This window comes from Astatotilapia calliptera, chromosome 22, assembly GCF_900246225.1.
Source record: "Astatotilapia calliptera chromosome 22, fAstCal1.2, whole genome shotgun sequence".
Classification (NCBI taxonomy): domain Eukaryota; kingdom Metazoa; phylum Chordata; class Actinopteri; order Cichliformes; family Cichlidae; genus Astatotilapia; species Astatotilapia calliptera.
In genome coordinates, this window is record NC_039322.1 from 24,099,413 (window position 1) to 24,117,570 (window position 18,158).

Below are 18,158 nucleotides of genomic sequence, written 5' to 3' on the forward strand. Positions count from 1 at the left end.
GACTATTACTGTGCATAATTATTAGGCAACTTAACAAAAAACAAATATATACCCATTTCAATTATTTATTTTTACCAGTGAAACCAATATAACATCTCCACATTCACAAATATACATTTCTGACATTCAAAAACAAAACAACAACAAATCAGTGACCAATATAGCCACCTTTCTTTGCAAGGACACTCAAAAGCCTGCCATCCATGGATTCTGTCAGTGTTTTGATCTGTTCACCATCAACATTGCGTGCAGCAGCAACCACAGCCTCCCAGACACTGTTCAGAGAGGTGTACTGTTTTCCCTCCTTGTAAATCTCACATTTGATGATGGACCACAGGTTCTCAATGGGGTTCAGATCAGGTGAACAAGGTGGCCATGTCATTAGTTTTTCTTCTTTTATACCCTTTCTTGCCAGCCACGCTGTGGAGTACTTGGACGCGTGTGATGGTGCATTGTCCTGCATGAAAATCATGTTTTTCTTGAAGGATGCAGACTTCTTCCTGTACCACTGCTTGAAGAAGGTGTCTTCCAGAAACTTGCAGTAGGACTGGGAGTTGAGCTTGACTCCATCCTCAACCTGAAAAGGCCCCACAAGCTCATCTTTGATGATACCAGCCCAAACCAGTACTCCACCTCCACCTTGCTGGCATCTGAGTCGGACTGGAGCTCTCTGCCCTTTACTTTTTTTTTTTTCTTTTTTTTTTTTGCCTGTCCCGTTTGGCTCTTTTGCCATCAGAATTATTGTCTAAAGGCAAAGAAAGATGCCCAACGGATTTACTTTACCAAATTGACCATCCCAGCCTTGCCATAATGGTCTATTTGAGTCACCTTTTATTGTTTATTTTATTTTCACTTGCTGAATACGGGACAGACTTGACTGGGGGAAAGAAGGGGAGAAAGAAAGAGGGAAAGAGAAACAGCTGAGAAGAGGGACGGGGGAGAAGGGCAAAAAACAAAAACCAACAGAATGGGCAGAAAAAAAAGAAAGAAAAAGAAAATGCATATATCGATCAGCTGGATCACCTGTTGAGAAAGAAAAAGGAAAACAAGCAGAAGAGAACAAGAGTAATAGAATAAACAACATCACAATGATATATGGGAATATGACAGTAAATACTAAATATTAAACATTATTGTGCAGCACATAAGATCAACAGAACACAGTGTGCTTTGAGGTAGGAGCCAAAAAGGGTGTAGTTTGTGGGTGTGATCACCCGTGTGTACACCTGTGAGCATGGACGCGCTTGTTTTTTTAAAAGGTTCCTTCATGTAATGATCTGCTAGAGGGTGTGGGGGGGCCACAGCCCCGTCCCCCAGGGCATGAAGCAGGTATGGAGGAGATCAAAACTCCAGACATCCAGAGGCCCTCAGAACACAAGAGACCAAGGAAGACCAACAGAGGGGCAGCTGCGCCACTGTCCCAGAAAGAGCTGAGGAGAGTCCCGGATGAGGGTTCACTCAGCAGCCGCGAAGCAGAAGCCAGGGGGAGTTGCAGTGACGCGCCCGTGTGCTCCGCCGGCAGCCAGCTGTGCCTGAGTGACCGAGCCCCAGGCCGAGAGGCCGGGGGCACCCCACCTCCGAAGTGGCCCGAGCGAGCCCCAGGCTCCAGGCCCCGACAAGCGGCCGCCAAGGAGTGAGCCGGTGTGTACCTGGATGCCCATCCCCAGACACAAAGAACCACCAACGCACCGATGTCTGAGGGAGTCCGCCACTGGCAGGGGAAGTGGTGGTGGGGGGAGATAGGCCTCCAAACCTTGGAGGGCCTGAGATGTCCTCAGAGAGGTGGCGCCTGACACCCAACCTGACATATAGACACAGACATACAGGCACACACAGATACAAACATCCATTCCCACCCTCATGCTCTCATATGCACTTACTCCACACTCAACCAACGTGGAGACAGACATAAAGAGACGCTGTACACACGATCACACTCCCCAAGCGTACTCTACGAACCGGGTCTAGGTACCCTTGCCCCTGGAGGGGGGAACTGCACCCAGACCCAGGTGGTGTTACCCTTTTCCACAGAGCTCGGGACAGTCCACCCAACCCAGAACCTCACGCCCATCCCGGACCCACCCAGGGGCAGCCAGGCTACCAGGTCAGTAACCCACGTCCGTCAGCACAGACCCTCCCCTAGCCCCGCTGCACGCAGCCACGAGGAAACAGTCACCCGAGAGCCAACAGAGCCCCTAACCGGACATGACCGCTACCCCGGATTGAGCCCCCCAAGGAAGATGCCTCTGGGGAACCCCCTGACGCCCTAGGCCTGTCCCTACCCCCACACCAATCACAACAGTGAAGGCGGGACCAAACTATGACCCCCCACCCCCACTAGGTGATGGAGCTGATCAAAGGAGCCCAGAGCAATTGATCTGATGTGGTGGCAGAGGCTGTATCAAGACTAATGTAATCTAATAGATAATTTCTATATTGGTTAGAATTAAGATTATTTTTATTTTTCCAGTTCATGAGGACTGTTTTCTTGGCTATGCATAGGGCAGTGAAAACCATATGGGCGATATTCTTTTCTGAAGTGACATTATCTAAGCTGCCCAACAAACACACTAAGGGGGAAGTTGGAATGTTACATTTCAGACACTTCGATAAGTCTTCACATATCTCGCGCCAAAACTTCTGAACTGGTGGACAGAACCAAAGAGCGTGGATATAATTGTCCGGTGAATTGGTTTGGCAGTGTGAGCAGTTGTTGGTAGACGTAAAGCCCATCTTGAACATCCGATGACCTGTATAGTGCACTCTATGTAATATTTTGTATTGAATTAATTGAAGACTGGGATTTCTAATTAGATGAAAGGTTTTTAAGCAAGTCTGAGACCAGAAGTTTTGGTCTAAGTTAACTGATAAATCCGCTTCCCATTTTGCAATAGGAAGTGATATTGATTCATCTGTTTTAGAAAGCATTCTGTATATTTTGGATAGTAATTTGGGGGTTTTAAGAGTGAGAAATTGAACCACACTTGGTGGTGTTTGTAGTTCAACTTGACCGGGTTAAAATTTCTTTTTTACTATGGATTTAATTTGTTGATATTCTAAAAATCTTTTCTTGTTGATCCCATATTGTGTAACTAGTCCATCAAATGAAATAAATTCTGTTCCTTCTAGTATATGTTCTAAATATTTGATTCCTTTACCACTCCAATCTGAAAAGTTTAGAGTGGGCATCCCTGCCTGGTGCCCCTCAAGAGACAGAAGCTGGAGGATGTCTGGTCATTTGTTCTGACACAAGCTGTTGGGGAATTATATAATATTTTTAACCAGTTTATGAAAGAGGATCCAAAACCAAATTTGTGTAAAGTTGCAAAAAGAAATTTCCAGTTAACTCTGTCAAATGCTTTTTCTGCGTCTAAAGAGAATATTGTAGTTTCTAGGTTTTTACTGTATGAGTAGTCTATCAAATTAAGTAATCTGCGTGTATTTGTTGATGAGTGCCTACCTTTTATGAAACCAGTTTGGTCAGGATGAATTAAGAGGGGGGTTATTTTCTCCAGTCTCTTTGAGAGAGCTTTGCAGATTATTTTAAGGTCTACATTTATAAGGGATATTGGACGATAGCTTGAGGGATATACAGGGTCTTTGCCTGGTTTTAGCAGGAGATTAATGTTTGCAGAATTCATATTTGATGGAAGTCTGCCCTTTTCTTTGATTTCCAACAACGTTCTGTAGAAAAATTCTTTGTAGAATTCTGCAGGAAAGCCGTCTGGACCTGGAGCCTTATTATTGTGCATACTTATCAGGGCTTCCTGGAGTTCACCTGGTGTCAGTGGTGAATCCAGTGCCATTGCTTGAGTGTCTAATAATTTTGGAAGAGTTATGTTGTCCAAAAACTGATCAATTTCTTTTTTAGATGGGTTTATTTGTGGTGAATACAACGTTTTATAGAAATCCCTGAAAATGTTGTTTATTTGTATCGGTTCATATATTGTGTTCCCAGATAAATCTTGAACAGCACATATAGTTGTTTTTTCTTTATTTATTTTTAGCTGGTTTGCTAGAAATTGACCAGATTTATTACCATGTTCATAATAAGCTCTCTGCCCTTTACCAATCCAGCCATGGGCCCATCCATCTGGCCCATCAAGACTCACTCTCATTTCATCGGTCCATAAAACCTTAGAAAAATCAGTCTTGAGATGTTTCTTGGCCCAGTCTTGACGTTTCAGCTTGTGTGTCTTGTTCAGTGGTGGTCGTCTTTCAGCCTTTCTTACCTTGGCCATGTCTCTGAGTATTGCACACCTTGTGCTTTTGGGCACTCCAGTGATGTTGCAGCTCTGAAATATGGCCAAACTGGTGGCAAGTGGCATCTTGGCAGCTGCACGCTTGACTTTTCTCAGTTCATGGGCAGTTATTTTGCGCCTTGGTTTTTCCACACCAAGGCGCAAAATAAATTTTTAATATTTTGAAAACATGAATCCCATTCAACTGAAGATATGTCCAATGCCATGCCCTGGGCCCAGTAGCCCTTAACTTTAAGGAGAGGGTCAGCTGACCGTTCTTGCAATAAGTGATAAATCTTAGAGGTAATGCCTTTACCCAAGGATGATCTTGAGAGCAGGACTTCCACAGGGCTGCCCACAGGACAACTCAAAGGGGTTCCCAGCCACTTCGATAATGAACTATGTATTTGGACATATCTCCAGAATTGATTACGCTGCAACTTATATAACTCCACAATTTTATCAAAGCTTAAAAAACATTTAGTCCCACAGTCAAATAAATCTGATACATTAAGGATGCCTGCTTTACGGCACTGTAACCAGTCAACCGATGTCCCTCCAATTAAAATTATTTTATTACTCCATAAGGTTGCCGAAGGTGATTTAATAAAGTCCCAGCGACCTGCCCTATGTAATTTAAACCACAGTATCTTTGCAATTATAGGATGGGTAGTTTTATGACTGGTATCAAACAAGCAAAATCCTGTTTAGCCATGGCTCATCGAGGTCGGGGGGTTTTAGCAATTTTATTCGATAACTTTCCTGGGGATCTTGTACTATACGGACTGACTTGAATGGTCATTGGTTGATTGCTGTAATGAGAGTTGAAAGTTTGTTTTTCATTTTAGTCAACGTTTATGGATATAATAATGAAAGTCAAAATAAAATTATGTTAGAAGATTTAACTCTAAATATTTTTGAACGTAAAGGTCGATACCCTACGGAATACATTTTAATGGGTGGTGATTGGAATATGACTCCTGATGAATGGACTGATAGATGGCCCTCAAGGACAGGTAGACCACAAAAAAATAACCTAATTATAGATTTTTTACAGGGGTTTCACAAATGCAAATACAGTAACAAAAAACCTAATTTTAAAGATTACTATAATGATGTTTTATGTTACATAAAATTGATTAGTGGATCACTTAACAAAAAGGCTATGAAAACTATTACTATTTGTAGTAATTACAAATTATTTGAATGTTTGTAATTCTTTGTATTACACCCCCTGGCATATGTTAATTTTGTTCTGATTGTATAGTATACATGTTCTGTATACTGTTTCTTAATAAAGTTTAATATTAAAAAAAAAAAAAAAAAAAAAAGGATGGGTAGAGAATGATGACGTTTAAATCTACGTGTAATTTCTAGCAAAACAGGATGAGGCTGCGCCTGCACTCTGCCCTTCAAAATAACGGTTCCTAACTTACATAAAAGGTTTAAGAGACAATAGGACGTAAATAAAGACAAAAAGTGTTAAAATAATCTTTACAGTCCGTAAACTTTATTTAAAAAACCTAGCGAAAAATGTTTAGTGCGTTTCTCCCGGGGCACATGCATGCATATATATTATTGTATTTACATGAATATAACAGACGCTTTTCCTGGGAGCATTTTATCCTTGCGGGTAGTGAACTCTGTGGCGGAAGTGCTGCCTGTGAGTGTCGTGGTTAACCTGTCTGTGTGAATCCGGTAACAACAATCGATGGACTTCAGCTGCTCGCCGCTAACTCTGCGCTTTATTTAACAGCAGTGTCGAATCATCGGCGGTTCTGATGTTTAGGCTCCTCTTCTCTGCTTCCCTGCGTTGAGTCCAATATGGCGGGTGTGTTTTTTAAGAGATCGCGGTGAGTAGAGCTAACGGTATTGCTAACGTGTTAGCAACTTGTTAGCAACTTGTTAGCATTAGCAGACTGCTCAATACAAAGAAAATCACGTTGTAAGCCGCTTAAAGTGTGTGATATTAGCTCCTTTTTAAGTTATTGATGGGTTATTAATGATCAGCTGAGTGAAATATTGCTGTGTCTGTGTTAATGAATCTGCTCATTACTCATTTATTGATTAGGTTTGTTGCTGTTTTATTGGATGATTAATTTTATCATCCAATCAAATAGTAATTAGGCTGTGTACTCTTATATTAAATACACTGAACTGTGATCATCTGCACTCTGATTATCGATTAGCAAAGTGACATATGTTTGATTTTTCAGCTCTCAATAGCGTGGAGCCTTAAGGCTTTGATCAATGTGAGCATCATGGTAAAAGACTGACTACAGCTTGGACTGATAGCACTCGGCCACGAATCATAATTTTTCAATAACCGGTCAGGAAGCGGACAGCGTGGCGACGGCGTTGTGGTGCTGGGGCAGCAGACTGATGGAGGGTGACTGTCGGATCCCTGTCGCCTGCTGCCGCCCACGCGTCCTTGTACTGCATGCCCTGTTCTGGGGTCTTGTGTCACTCAGGTAAGTTCAGAGGTCAACCAAACCTGCAGGCAGCACTGTGGTAAAGTCATATGACTTTCAAAAATGTTCATGTGTTCAGGGTGTTCGGATCAGCTCTGCTGAATGAGGAGAAATCTATAGGAACAGTTACAGGTATGTCTCAAACTCTTGTCATCTGTTTTTAGAGCTATGTTTTGTTAGCTTGCTTTAAAAAAAATGCAGTTATTGTTCTTTCTGTATTAAAGTCAAGTCCATAATTATTCATTCCCCTGGCAAATTCTGACTTAAAGTTACTGTTATTCAACCAGCATGTGTTTTTTTTTTCTTTTACCAGAAATGACACAGGCTTCTCCTAAAATATTAAAATATAATAAGACGACATACAAGTGGCATCATTGTAGAAAAAAAATATTTCTCAGCTTTTATTTACAAAAAGTGTTGCGTCTAAAATTATTCATACCCTTCACAACTGTCACAGTCTCTGGGAAAATCCAAAGTTCTATACTATTCCAAATAGTCCAAGCACTTATAAAGCATCATAATTACCCTGATTAATTGGGAATAGATGTTTTAATCAACTCAACAGGTGAAAAACAGCAGCTCTCTGCAGTTGGCTTGTGGACAGTCATTGCTAAGACAAAGGAGCTCAGTAAGGACCAGCGGCTGTGCATTGTGGCTGCTCACAAGGCAGGAAAGGGCTACAAGGCCATATATAAATGTTTTCAAGTTCCAGTGGCTACAGTATAAATTATTATTAAAAAATACAAGATGTTCTGCACTGTGGAAAATCACAGAGGATATGGTCGGAAGCCAAGTGACACCTGTGCTGGCCAGGAGGATAGTGAGAGAGGTGAAAAAGAATCCAAGGCTCACTACCAAGCTCATCCTGGTGAATCTGTGCTCTGCTGGTGGTTGTTGATCAATGGTCATGAGAATTTGCATAATTATGATGAAGGAACTGACCCCCCAGCCCATTGTTCATTCAGTGGGCTGGCTTCAGTCATTATGCAAATGTACTGTTTATAAGATTGGGGAAACCTGCAGTCAGCTGAGACTGAAGAAGTCACTTGGATGAGTGACAAAACGTTTCTCCCACTGAAAACGCTACATCCAAATGAACAGAATCAACTTCTAGAGAGACCAAGGATAATGCCACTTCTCCAGAGAGGCATACAAAAGCCTGCATGGCTAAATGCTCATCTGGACAAAGAAGAAGACTTCTGGTCTTCTGTGTTAGATGAAACAAAAATTGGATTGTTTGGCCACAATGATGTTTCCTTAATTTGGTTTGTTTATTTGTTTGTTTGTTTTTAAAAAGATCAGAAGCCTTCAACCCTTAGAACCCCATCCCCGCTGTAAAACATGGACCTAATGCTTTAGAGCTCTTTTTCAGGCCATGTACCAGGCAACCTAATCCGGGGCTCTAGACTGCGACCAATTTGGTCACACACAATTTCTCAATCGTGTGACAAAAAAAAAATCCTACATTGCAACAGTGCGACCAGCCGTTTGAGGGAAAAAAGATTCCGCACAAAGACGTAAAGACAGCGTGGACCATATGCATCAGAATCAGTGAGATGTCGGGTGAGAAAGCCGACATCTCACTGATTCTGATGTGCCAGGTCCGCGCTGTGTGTTATGTCTTTTTATGCACTAGACCAGGGGTTGGCAACCTTTCTGATGACGAGTGCCTTCTAAAATTTCCTCAGAAGTCAATGTGCCATATGATTGCATTAGCAATAAATTTTATAACACTCTATATGAACAGTTACACACTAGAATCTGGTAGTAATAATTATGGGCTTGACTGTATACCTCGCTGAGCTAACCAGAAATCCCATTTGTTCTATGTGTATCCCTAAATGGATTCCTCCTGCCTCTTCCTTCTTTGTTAACAGCATAAAGTGTGGCTTTAATTAAAGATTTCTTTTTTTTAAAGAACTGTTGAAGAACTCATTCTGTGGAAACAAAGTCATGTCATGTGACAGGTTCACTAGTTTTAATCCAACAGCAAAAATAATAATAATAATAATAATAATAATAATTTCACTTCCAGGTACACACACAAAGTATATGCAGCCAATAACATATTGTTGTTGTCCTGGCAGCAGTTAAGCCTGAGGCCGCCCCCTGCTGGCTGTTGGAGGAGTTTGTGGTGACGGAGGCGTGCGTGCGCTGCAGCGACTTCAATACTGTGAGTCATTTCAGTCCCACATAGGGCAGCGTCAACTCTCAGGTCACCACTGTTCAGAAATCAGCTGATCAAGTCATCGGACAGGCAGATGAAGTTATCTGGCAGATGGTCATGTGTTTTGTTTTGTTTTGTTTTTTTGTGGGTTTTTTTGTTTTGTTTCATTTATTTATTTATTTTATTTTATTTTATTTTAAAATACATTTTTATTTATTTACTTTTTAAATAGTTACCTAAAGCCCTTTTTCCATTAGTACTTACCTGATTGGCTGCTCAGTGGCATCATGAGTCAGGAGAGTCTTAGGCTACGTTCACACTGCAGGCAAAAGCGCATCAAATCTGACTTTTTTGACTCTATGCGACCCATATCCGATCATAGTATGACATTGTGAACAGCACAAATCCGATATTTTCAAATCCGATCTGGGTCACTTTCGTATGTGTACTGTATTTGATGTTTTAGAAAGCGACTGCTGTTTGAATGAATGAATGAATCAAGGCTTTATTGGCCACATGCAGGTTGCCCCGCAGTGGAATAGACCCCCCCCCCCGACTTGCACACACAACACAGACATCACATGGGAATACAGGTCGGAGATCGGCAGCGTTACAGAAAAACACTGAAAAAGTACACAACAATGGGAAAGTAGAAGAGGAAAAAGAGACCTCTACTCATGCTGGGCTCCTATTTCTCCTAATTCTCCGATAAGCCAGGCCCAAGCCAGCTCCGATCAGCAAGAACCCTGTTATCATGGTTCCGAATAGGTAGATATCTTCAGCGTCCTTGATCGACAGTCCCGCCAGGCACACGACCCTCCATTTCTGCCACCCGTCCATCGTGTATCCGGCACGGAAAGTCCCTCCAGGGCATGAGTCGTTTGGTACCGGGCCGCGAGAGTTGAGGCTCAGGTGTGAAATGTATGGTTTTCAGGGTTTTTATCGATTTTCAGCGTTATGTTGTTATCGTTTTTATCGTTTACTCGGTTTTCCTTGGTCTTTTCACGTGTGCTATGAATAAATTTTCTTTTTTTCGGTACCGGTACTAGTTATATTTTGTTGTATTTATCCGCGACACCTTAAAGGCCGGTCCGTGAAAATATTGTCGGGCATAAACCGGTCCGTGGCGCAAAAAAGGTTGGGGACCGCTGCTCTTAATTGTTGTGACACATGTTCGAAATGCAGAGAGGTGCGCTCGATTTGCCACACGGAGCAGCGCGAGGGTAAAGCACGAGGGAGGGGCTAATAATCGGCTCAGTCATTTTTAATGATCGTTGAAAGCCCAGATCGTAATCGAGATTAAAATTCGATTAATTGAGCAGCCCTATCTGACAGAAATCTGCAACTATTCTTTGAAGCACCGCTCCTCTCTAAAACAGCAACAAGGACAATTATTAGGCCATGTGTAAATAACAAAATTACGTTTCCCAATTTTCCTTCAAGTTATAAAGTTAAGTCTGGAACAAGTCTTTATATTCAGGGCCGTCAGTCAAACAATGCTGTTTGGTCTGGGTCTAAACGGAGCGCATTGTGTGTGACGTCTTTTTTTGCGCATGCGGGACGCTTGGAGGGTTCACACTAGAGCGCGTTTGCTGTCACATTTTATTTGTAGTGTGAAGGAGTGTGAGGATTTCATCAAAAAATCAGAATTAAGCATTAAGACCTGCAGTGTGAATGTAGCCTTATTCAAGAAAATCATACCAACCTCTTTTTGAAACCTGGCAATGAGAGAAATGGCTACAAAAAACGCTGTGCTCCCCTGAGTCTGATGAAAAGCCACAAACCAAGTAGCAGGCCTCGATGTCTACCTTTGTTGTAGTGTTCGTGTTACATATTAATTACATCACGGGAAGCGTGGACACAATGCTATGTAGGGCTGCCACTATTAGTCGACTAGTCACGATTACGTCGACTATCAAAATCGTTTAATAGTCAACGCGTCTTTTGAAGCTTTGTAAGATCACAAAAGCCGCAGAAGTAGTAGGATTTAAGAGTGTAATAACGGATTGAAACAGAAGATGGCAGCACTGCATGTACAAGGATGCCAGCTGCCGTTAAACCCCGAAGAAGAAGCTCTGTCCCAGAATTCATAGCGCAGCCCAGCTCAGTTTCCAACAATGGCGGCAGCTAGTTAGTTTTGATATTACTCTTATTATTCTTTCTGGGTCACAAAATACACGTTTAACATATTTTCAGACGAGAATGTAGCTGTGTAAACCTCAAATATCTGCTCAGTTTATCAAGACACCACATACTTTCAAAAGCGCTCCGACGTTTTCGGAGACGTCTGTTACCCACTAGCTCGATAGCTAGCCGGGGGCAAGGCTCACTAGAGCCCGTGAGAACACCGGACTCCCGGCAAATCGTTTTCAAACCCACCGCTGTCTTTCACTACTCAGGTTAAACATGATACAGGGCTCTAGAGTGCGACCAATTTAGTCGCAAATACGACCAAATTTTTCAGTGGTGCGACTAAAAAAATATTTGGTTGCACCTGTGCGACCAACTGTTCGGGTAGCAAAAAAAAAAAAAATCTGCAACCTTCCCTGTGGTCAACAGCAGACACATTTTGCCCCTATCGTGGACTAAACCAATCAGAGATAGTAAGGGGCGGGACCTCTCTGATTGGCCGTGGTCCAGTTGAAAGTGCAGGTGGAAGTGGGAGGTGAGTAGCTTGAATAAAGCGATATCAATTCATTAAATCCTGAATGACTTTTAAATATAACTGTGTTTTGCCAGAAACGTCAGATTAAAGCTCACAAAACCATTTCAACAACAACCAAACAGCAAATGAGAGCAGGTACACGGACTCCACACAAAGACGTAAACACAGAGGACTGACGCATCAGAATCAACTTTGTCTTTCTCGGCTTTCTCACCCGACGGCCCGTAGACGGACACGCTGTCGGAGCTTAGCGATCCTGATGAGTCGGGTCCACGCTGTGTTTACGTCTTTTTGTGCTGATTCTGAGCTGCAGGTTTTGTCTCTCTCCAACCAAAATTCACCGAGCCAGCAGCAAAAGAAGCAGCAAACTGCGCTTCACATTTGATCGATGTCGTCATGAATTTTGCTGTTTTGCTTCCACGACTATTAAAATCCCACTCCATGCACAGCTAGCTCTCTCTATCTCTCTCTGTACTTCAAGAACAGTTTTCCGTCTCCAATCTCTGTTTTCTGTATTATTCATTCGCTTATTACCCACCAGTCTACCGTTGTTTACAGCGCTGTCGGCTGCTGTCTTTTTCTTTTCTTTTTCTTTTTTTCCCTTAAATGACCTCGGATAAGAAAGCCTATTTTTTCTGTTGTTCAATACTGAAGAAATTTAAACTTTATATGCAGAACATTGTAGAATATTTTTAAGGTTATCTGCTATAAAAAGCCAGACCAGGAAAATCTCCTTCATGTTTTTCTGTGTTTTATTCTCAGTTACTTTCACACAAAGGCATCTGCTGTGATGTTCACAATTCTGATGAAGTCAGTACTGATAAATGATCAGAATTATAATATTTCTGACTGTCTGAGGCTAAGTTGAATCGAATCGGGACTTTGAAAACCGGAATCGAATGGATTATAGAAATCAGTGATGATACCCAGCCCTAGTGAGCCGCCTAGCCACGACAGAAGTGGATGTAGCTGCAATAGGAAAAGAACTATTGCTAACTTTTCTGTTAAGTTAAGGCCTGATCCTTCTGAAATTCATAGCCAGTGCTCGGACACGGTGTCATCAATCTTTGAATGCTGAAAAAGCACAGTGTACCCAGAAAAACACATTATATTATATAAATTATTATAAAATTTGTGTGCGCCTAACTTTTGTGCCGGTACGCCTAACTTTAAAAAGTTAGGCGTACCGGTACGCCCATGACAAAAAGTTAGTCTAGAGCCCTGTGATATATAAGTTACTTAGATAACTTAAAAATGTTATTGTTTGGCTTTTTTTTAGTGTTTTATTTGTTCCTGAGTAAATCGGTTTGGCTGAGATTAAAGTTATAGTTTTTACACAGCTGAATAAACGTCAAGCAGACAGCTGATTATCAGAAGTGTGAGATGCTCGAGAATATACTCCGGTGTCCTGATATATTTTAGATAGCAAGAAGTTTATTAAATTTCACCAAAACAATCTGCAAATTTCATTAACATTTAACAAACTATCATCTTGTCTTTATTTTTAGTTAGCACATACCTTAAACACTTAAAGCTGTAAGCTAATGATAGTTATATAAGAGCAGATGCATGCTGGTGCAATAAGCTGTACATTTTACGTCCAATGGATGCACGATCTGCATGATTCGACTAATTGCAAAAATAATCGGTGACTAGTCGACTATCAAAATCATCGTTTGTGGCAGCCCTAATGTTGCCACAAACGATGTTGAAAACACATATTGGGTTCTACTCGATTGCAATGGAAAACCAGCCAATCAGAGTTGTGTTTTGGTGACTCCATCCGAATGGGTACTAATGAAAAATGGGCTTTTGGGTGAATCAAAGTAAAAATTAGACACCTCCACATGAGTTTTTTCCATCATATTTAAAATGTAACTTTAAATACATAAGCACAGATCAATCTTCTCTGTTTTCTGAAGCATCATCTAATTGGCCGTGTGTGTGTTTTTCAGAAGTCACAGTTGGCCTGCAGACTGACAGGCTATGTAGAGCGAGTGAACTGCAGCCAGTCCAGCAGAGAGGAGTACAAAAGGTGAGTCTGGGTCCTGATTAACCAGACAGGCGACATGTATCATTCAAAATCATGATGAATGCAAGCAACAGGTGGGAGGACTAAAATCTGAGCAGCTGATCATTCTAAATTAAAGGAAATACTCTAATGGATGACAGCAAGCAAACAATAAAGGTCGCCAACCTTCAACATCAAAAGAGCCATTTTAGCCCCTCCGACCAAATAGTGGGAGGAAAACAAAGCAGTGAGTGTGGTAACAAACAGACGGATATAATTCAGAGAGGATAAAACATATACTTTTAATACAAGAATAATAAGATGTTTTAATAATAAGAAGAGCTTTTTTACTTTTTAGAGGTGAAAAAAATAACACTGGCATGTGCAGGCATACCTTTAAACAAAACCTAAACTTAACCTCCTAAGACCCGAACTCTTCCACGGCATGTTGTCTTGTGTAGTTAGTGTGTAGTGTAGTCGATAGTTTTGTTTTGTGTGTCAGAACAATGAGACGACTGCTGAATGTCACAGTTGCTGCAAAAAAGCCACCAAAGGCAGACAGCAACATGAGTGATACACCTCTTTTTTATTTCTTTATTTTTTTGAAATTGACATTTTGGAATCATTGTACAATACCATCAACTTCAGCAATTTGTCTCTGTGTGTGTGTGTGTGTGTGTGTGTGTGTGTGTGTGTGTGTGTGTGTGTGTGTGTGTGTATATATATATATATATATATATATATATACACACACACACACACACACACACACACACACACACACACACACACGGTTTTGGTTTTTTTTGTTGTTGTTTTTTTTATTAAACCTCTTGCTGTCAGACCTGCAGAGTTTTGGTATGTGGTGTTCTCCTCTGTCTTAATTTGGACCGAAAATATTTTTTGGATTGGTACAACTAATTTATGTGCCTTCTTATTTGATGCAGAACACCTAATTGTTCTGTTAATAGTTTTAAATGGTTATATAAAAACTGCCTGAGGCCTTGGCTGCATTTTTAGGTAAATAGCTGCATATAACTTTGTTTTTTCCCAAACCTGTGCATAATTTTAAAAAAATTACAATTTCTATTGTTACGACTATTTGCATTTCCAAGTTATGAAAATGATTCATTGAACATTCTTCTTTGGTTTTTACAGTGAAAAATAGAACTTTTTTTTTCCTACTCTGATGTGATCTTTTTTGTCTTAATTTAGATCAATCGTGCTAATACAGTATGTCAAAATGAAATAACTGTAAATTCAGACATTTGAAATTGTACTGAAAAGAATGATTCCAAACAAGACAAATCAAAAATAGTCAAAAATGGCCAATTATACCCTAGACCCCAGAGAGTTAATTGCTATAGTCATTTATGGACTAGGCTACACATGGTTCATGAATAACTTTCACATCACATCAGAATATTTTGAACCCTTTATGGACTCATCAGCTAATAGATGAGCATGCACCTCAGCCATAGATTAATCGTCACTACAGGAACTGACGTTATTCCAATGAAGGTACTAATTTTTCTTCCTCCTCCTATTCAGCTGCCGCTCTGTTCTCATGGAAGAACATCTGTTCTGGAAGTTTGAGGCGGCCATGTTGGCTCTGACAACCCTCTTCACCGTCCTCGTTGTCATCCGCCAGCGACGACTTGACCGCCTTGCCTCTGAGAAGGTCCGTCGCCAGATTGAGTCCATCTAGGATACCTGGACAAGAACTATGACTGTAGTGGTGTCTTAACAGTAGAGGGCAAATGGACCTGCAGAGACTGTTTTCACACTTAACTCTAAATTTGAAACAAATATAGGAAACAGAAAGTCTTGGCACAGAAACAAGGATTGCTGACATGCCCTGCCCTAAGAAATATGATAAACAGGAACCAGTCAAGTCAAGGGGTGGAGTCATGTCCGCGACATCATTAGAATTAATGAGATTGGAGAAGATGGATTGCGGCTATTGTTTCTGCTTCCTGTTTTCAATGCCATGGTAACCAGCAGCTCTCACCTTCTTCTTTTTTTTTCTTCCTTTTTTCTGGTTGTTTGGTTCTTTGCTAAAACGTTTGGATCAATAAAGTTAGGGGATGAGAATTGATAAGAATTTTGCAATTCTGATTCCATTATTAATATCACTTATAAATTCGTTTCCTTATCGATTCCTTTATCCATTCTCTTTGGCTCCACTTTGTGAGTCACCACCATCTCTAAGCAGCATATCAAAGACACTGCAGTCACCCAAAATTATTACATGCTCAGATGTCAAATGTGTGTGCATGTTGCAGGTGTTTCCTCTCATTGTTTTGATCAGTGTTAGGGTCAATACTCAGTCATTCTTGCTCATATTACACAGAACCCTTTTATTTTAAAAGTAATGCAGTACGTTACTTAATTACACCCAGGAGAAAGACATTTGTTATACTACTCGTTACGTTACTGTCATGTTAGTCTGTAAAATAATCTGCAACACACTGTATCATAATTAGCAATACAAACCTGAGGCTACAGCCCGACACACTAACACAAATCCCTATCCTAATGTGGACAGCACAAAGCAAAGATGAAAACCTTAAAGGTTTTCACAAAGAGACCTTAAAGTGATTCTACTTTAGAAACATGAACCAGTAAAAACGGAGGCTGCAAGTTGTGTGGGCTGGGGTCAGCATTTACTCAGCTTTAACATCACTCGGGGTTCTTGTTAGCTTAGTGTTAGCATGCTGCCGGAGTTTTGTTAACAGTATAATGCAGTTGTTTCTGTCCTGAAGTGGTCTCCACTTTACCATCACGCTCTCATCCTTTGAGAACTGGTTCTCGATTCACATCCCTAAATAAAGTTATTCAGTACTTAATTTAATGCAGCAGAGTTCTGGTCCTTTCTTTGAAGCTTCACATCCTGTGTAGCTGGATGGGCAGGGCCTTTGACACGAATGTGGAGTTGATAGTTGATCAATAGATATTTAAAGTGGAAATATGAAATTTGCTAATCTAAATAAAACATTTTCCGTTTTTGTTCTGTTTTTGTCTATATTTGTTTGGGAGTTTGTAAAGAGGAGTGGCTTTGTGTTCAGTAACAGAAGTAGACACATGTTAATGTGAGAAAGGTCATAGCCTCCTCATCCTCAATACACATACAGCTGACAGTTTGTTTTTTAAACATTTTCAGATTTCTTTTTCTCCAAATAATAATAGGAAAAACTATCCATCCATCCACTTCCACTTATTTAATTAATGGTCACAAGAGGCTGAAACCTTTCCCAGCCATAGGGCAGTGTATCCCTGGACAGATCACCATTCTGTGCCATGGCTAACAACAAGACCCATTCACACCTATGGGCAATTTAGAATTACCAGTTCACCCTCTAACTGGATATCTTTGGACTATTTAAGGATGCTAGAGCCGGCTGTGATCCTTTCTGGTTTTTTATTATTATTGTCCGCAATCACGGGTTTATGCATCCAGTGGGACCTTGCTGTGGCTAGAATTCTTCTCTTTGCTGTCGTAGGGATTTGGCTCAGCAATCTACATCTGCATCAAGTATCCTTCACAAATATAATTAAAACAATCCCAAAAGTTCATTCTGCTCATCTTGAGGTAGCGTTTTAAGTGGGAGAAACGTTTTGTCACTCGTCCAAGTGACTTCAGTCTTAGCTGACTGCTGGTTTCCCCAGCCTTATAAATATCACATTGAAATATCACATAATGAGCAAAACTAGCACCACTGATTAACAATGGGCCATGGGGTCAGTTTAATGATCATTAATATGCAAATTTTCTTGATTATAAATAAATGGCTGCAAGTACCATACACAGAGAGTTGGGAAATGGTTGCAATCAAAGCATTGTAAAATAGTGAAAGATGTACCCTTAGGCCTTCCCTCCTGGAGCATTCTTTAGGCGCCTTCCCATCTTTGACAAATGTCCAGCTAGGATAACCACATTTACTCAGGGCTTCTTGATATGAAGTTCTTCTGCTTTCCTAGCTTTCTCTGTGGGGATGGTGTTCTCTGTGTTGTAGCGTCCTGATGACACTCAATTGGCCCACGTTTAACCAGTGGTGCTAGTTTTGGTCGTTATGCAAATTTAATCTTTATGAGTTTGGCATAGAAATAAAGAATTCTGTCTTTAAAGAATGAATTGTAGAATACATTCTGCATTTGTAATTCATTTTTGAATTCCAATTTAATAAAGTGATTTTCAAAATTCTTTTTAAATTACCAATTCCACTCATTTCAAAATCCATTTGCCTTTCCTGTTGGCTTAGGGATTAACCTTTGGATTAGCAACTTCAACTTCCGTTGCCTACTGGTGGTGTTCAGAGGGCCCGGTGGCGCCAGTGTCTGGCAGCCTCGCCTCTGTCAGTGCGCCCCAGGGTGGCTGTGGCTACAATGTAGCTTGCCATCACCAGTGTGTGAATGGGTGGATGACTGAATGTACTGTAAAGCGCTTTGGGGTCCTTAGGGACTAAGTAAAGCACTATACAAATACAGGCCATTTACCATTTTCATCTCTCCAGACATTACACACAGACCCTTTTTGCCCACCAGGTGTCAGTTCTCTATGCTTCTTTTCCCTCTTAGGCCCTCTGTCCCCCTTTAACCATAT

General features: G+C 41.0%; 2 protein-coding genes across 3 annotated transcripts in view; both read left to right on the forward strand.

Annotated features, from left to right (window-relative positions):
• LOC113014589 (ubiquitin carboxyl-terminal hydrolase 29-like) overlaps nucleotides 1–18,158 on the forward strand; it is a 264,900-nt gene that overhangs the window by 16,736 nt on the left and 230,006 nt on the right. The gene's annotated exons all lie outside the window — the stretch shown is intronic.
• On the forward strand, nucleotides 5,868–16,565 carry jtb (jumping translocation breakpoint). Of its 2 annotated transcripts, none has more exons than XM_026156252.1 (6): nucleotides 5,868–6,094; nucleotides 6,458–6,712; nucleotides 6,792–6,844; nucleotides 8,803–8,885; nucleotides 13,500–13,579; nucleotides 15,107–16,565. In XM_026156252.1, exons 2-6 carry the CDS (start codon nucleotides 6,624–6,626, stop codon nucleotides 15,261–15,263), a joined length of 462 nt encoding a protein of 153 aa, XP_026012037.1. In that variant the 5' UTR covers nucleotides 5,868–6,094; nucleotides 6,458–6,623; the 3' UTR covers nucleotides 15,264–16,565. The 2 variants fall into 2 exon arrangements, with proteins under 2 accessions (XP_026012037.1, XP_026012036.1); XM_026156251.1 differs by having other exon boundaries at nucleotides 5,870–6,094; nucleotides 8,800–8,885.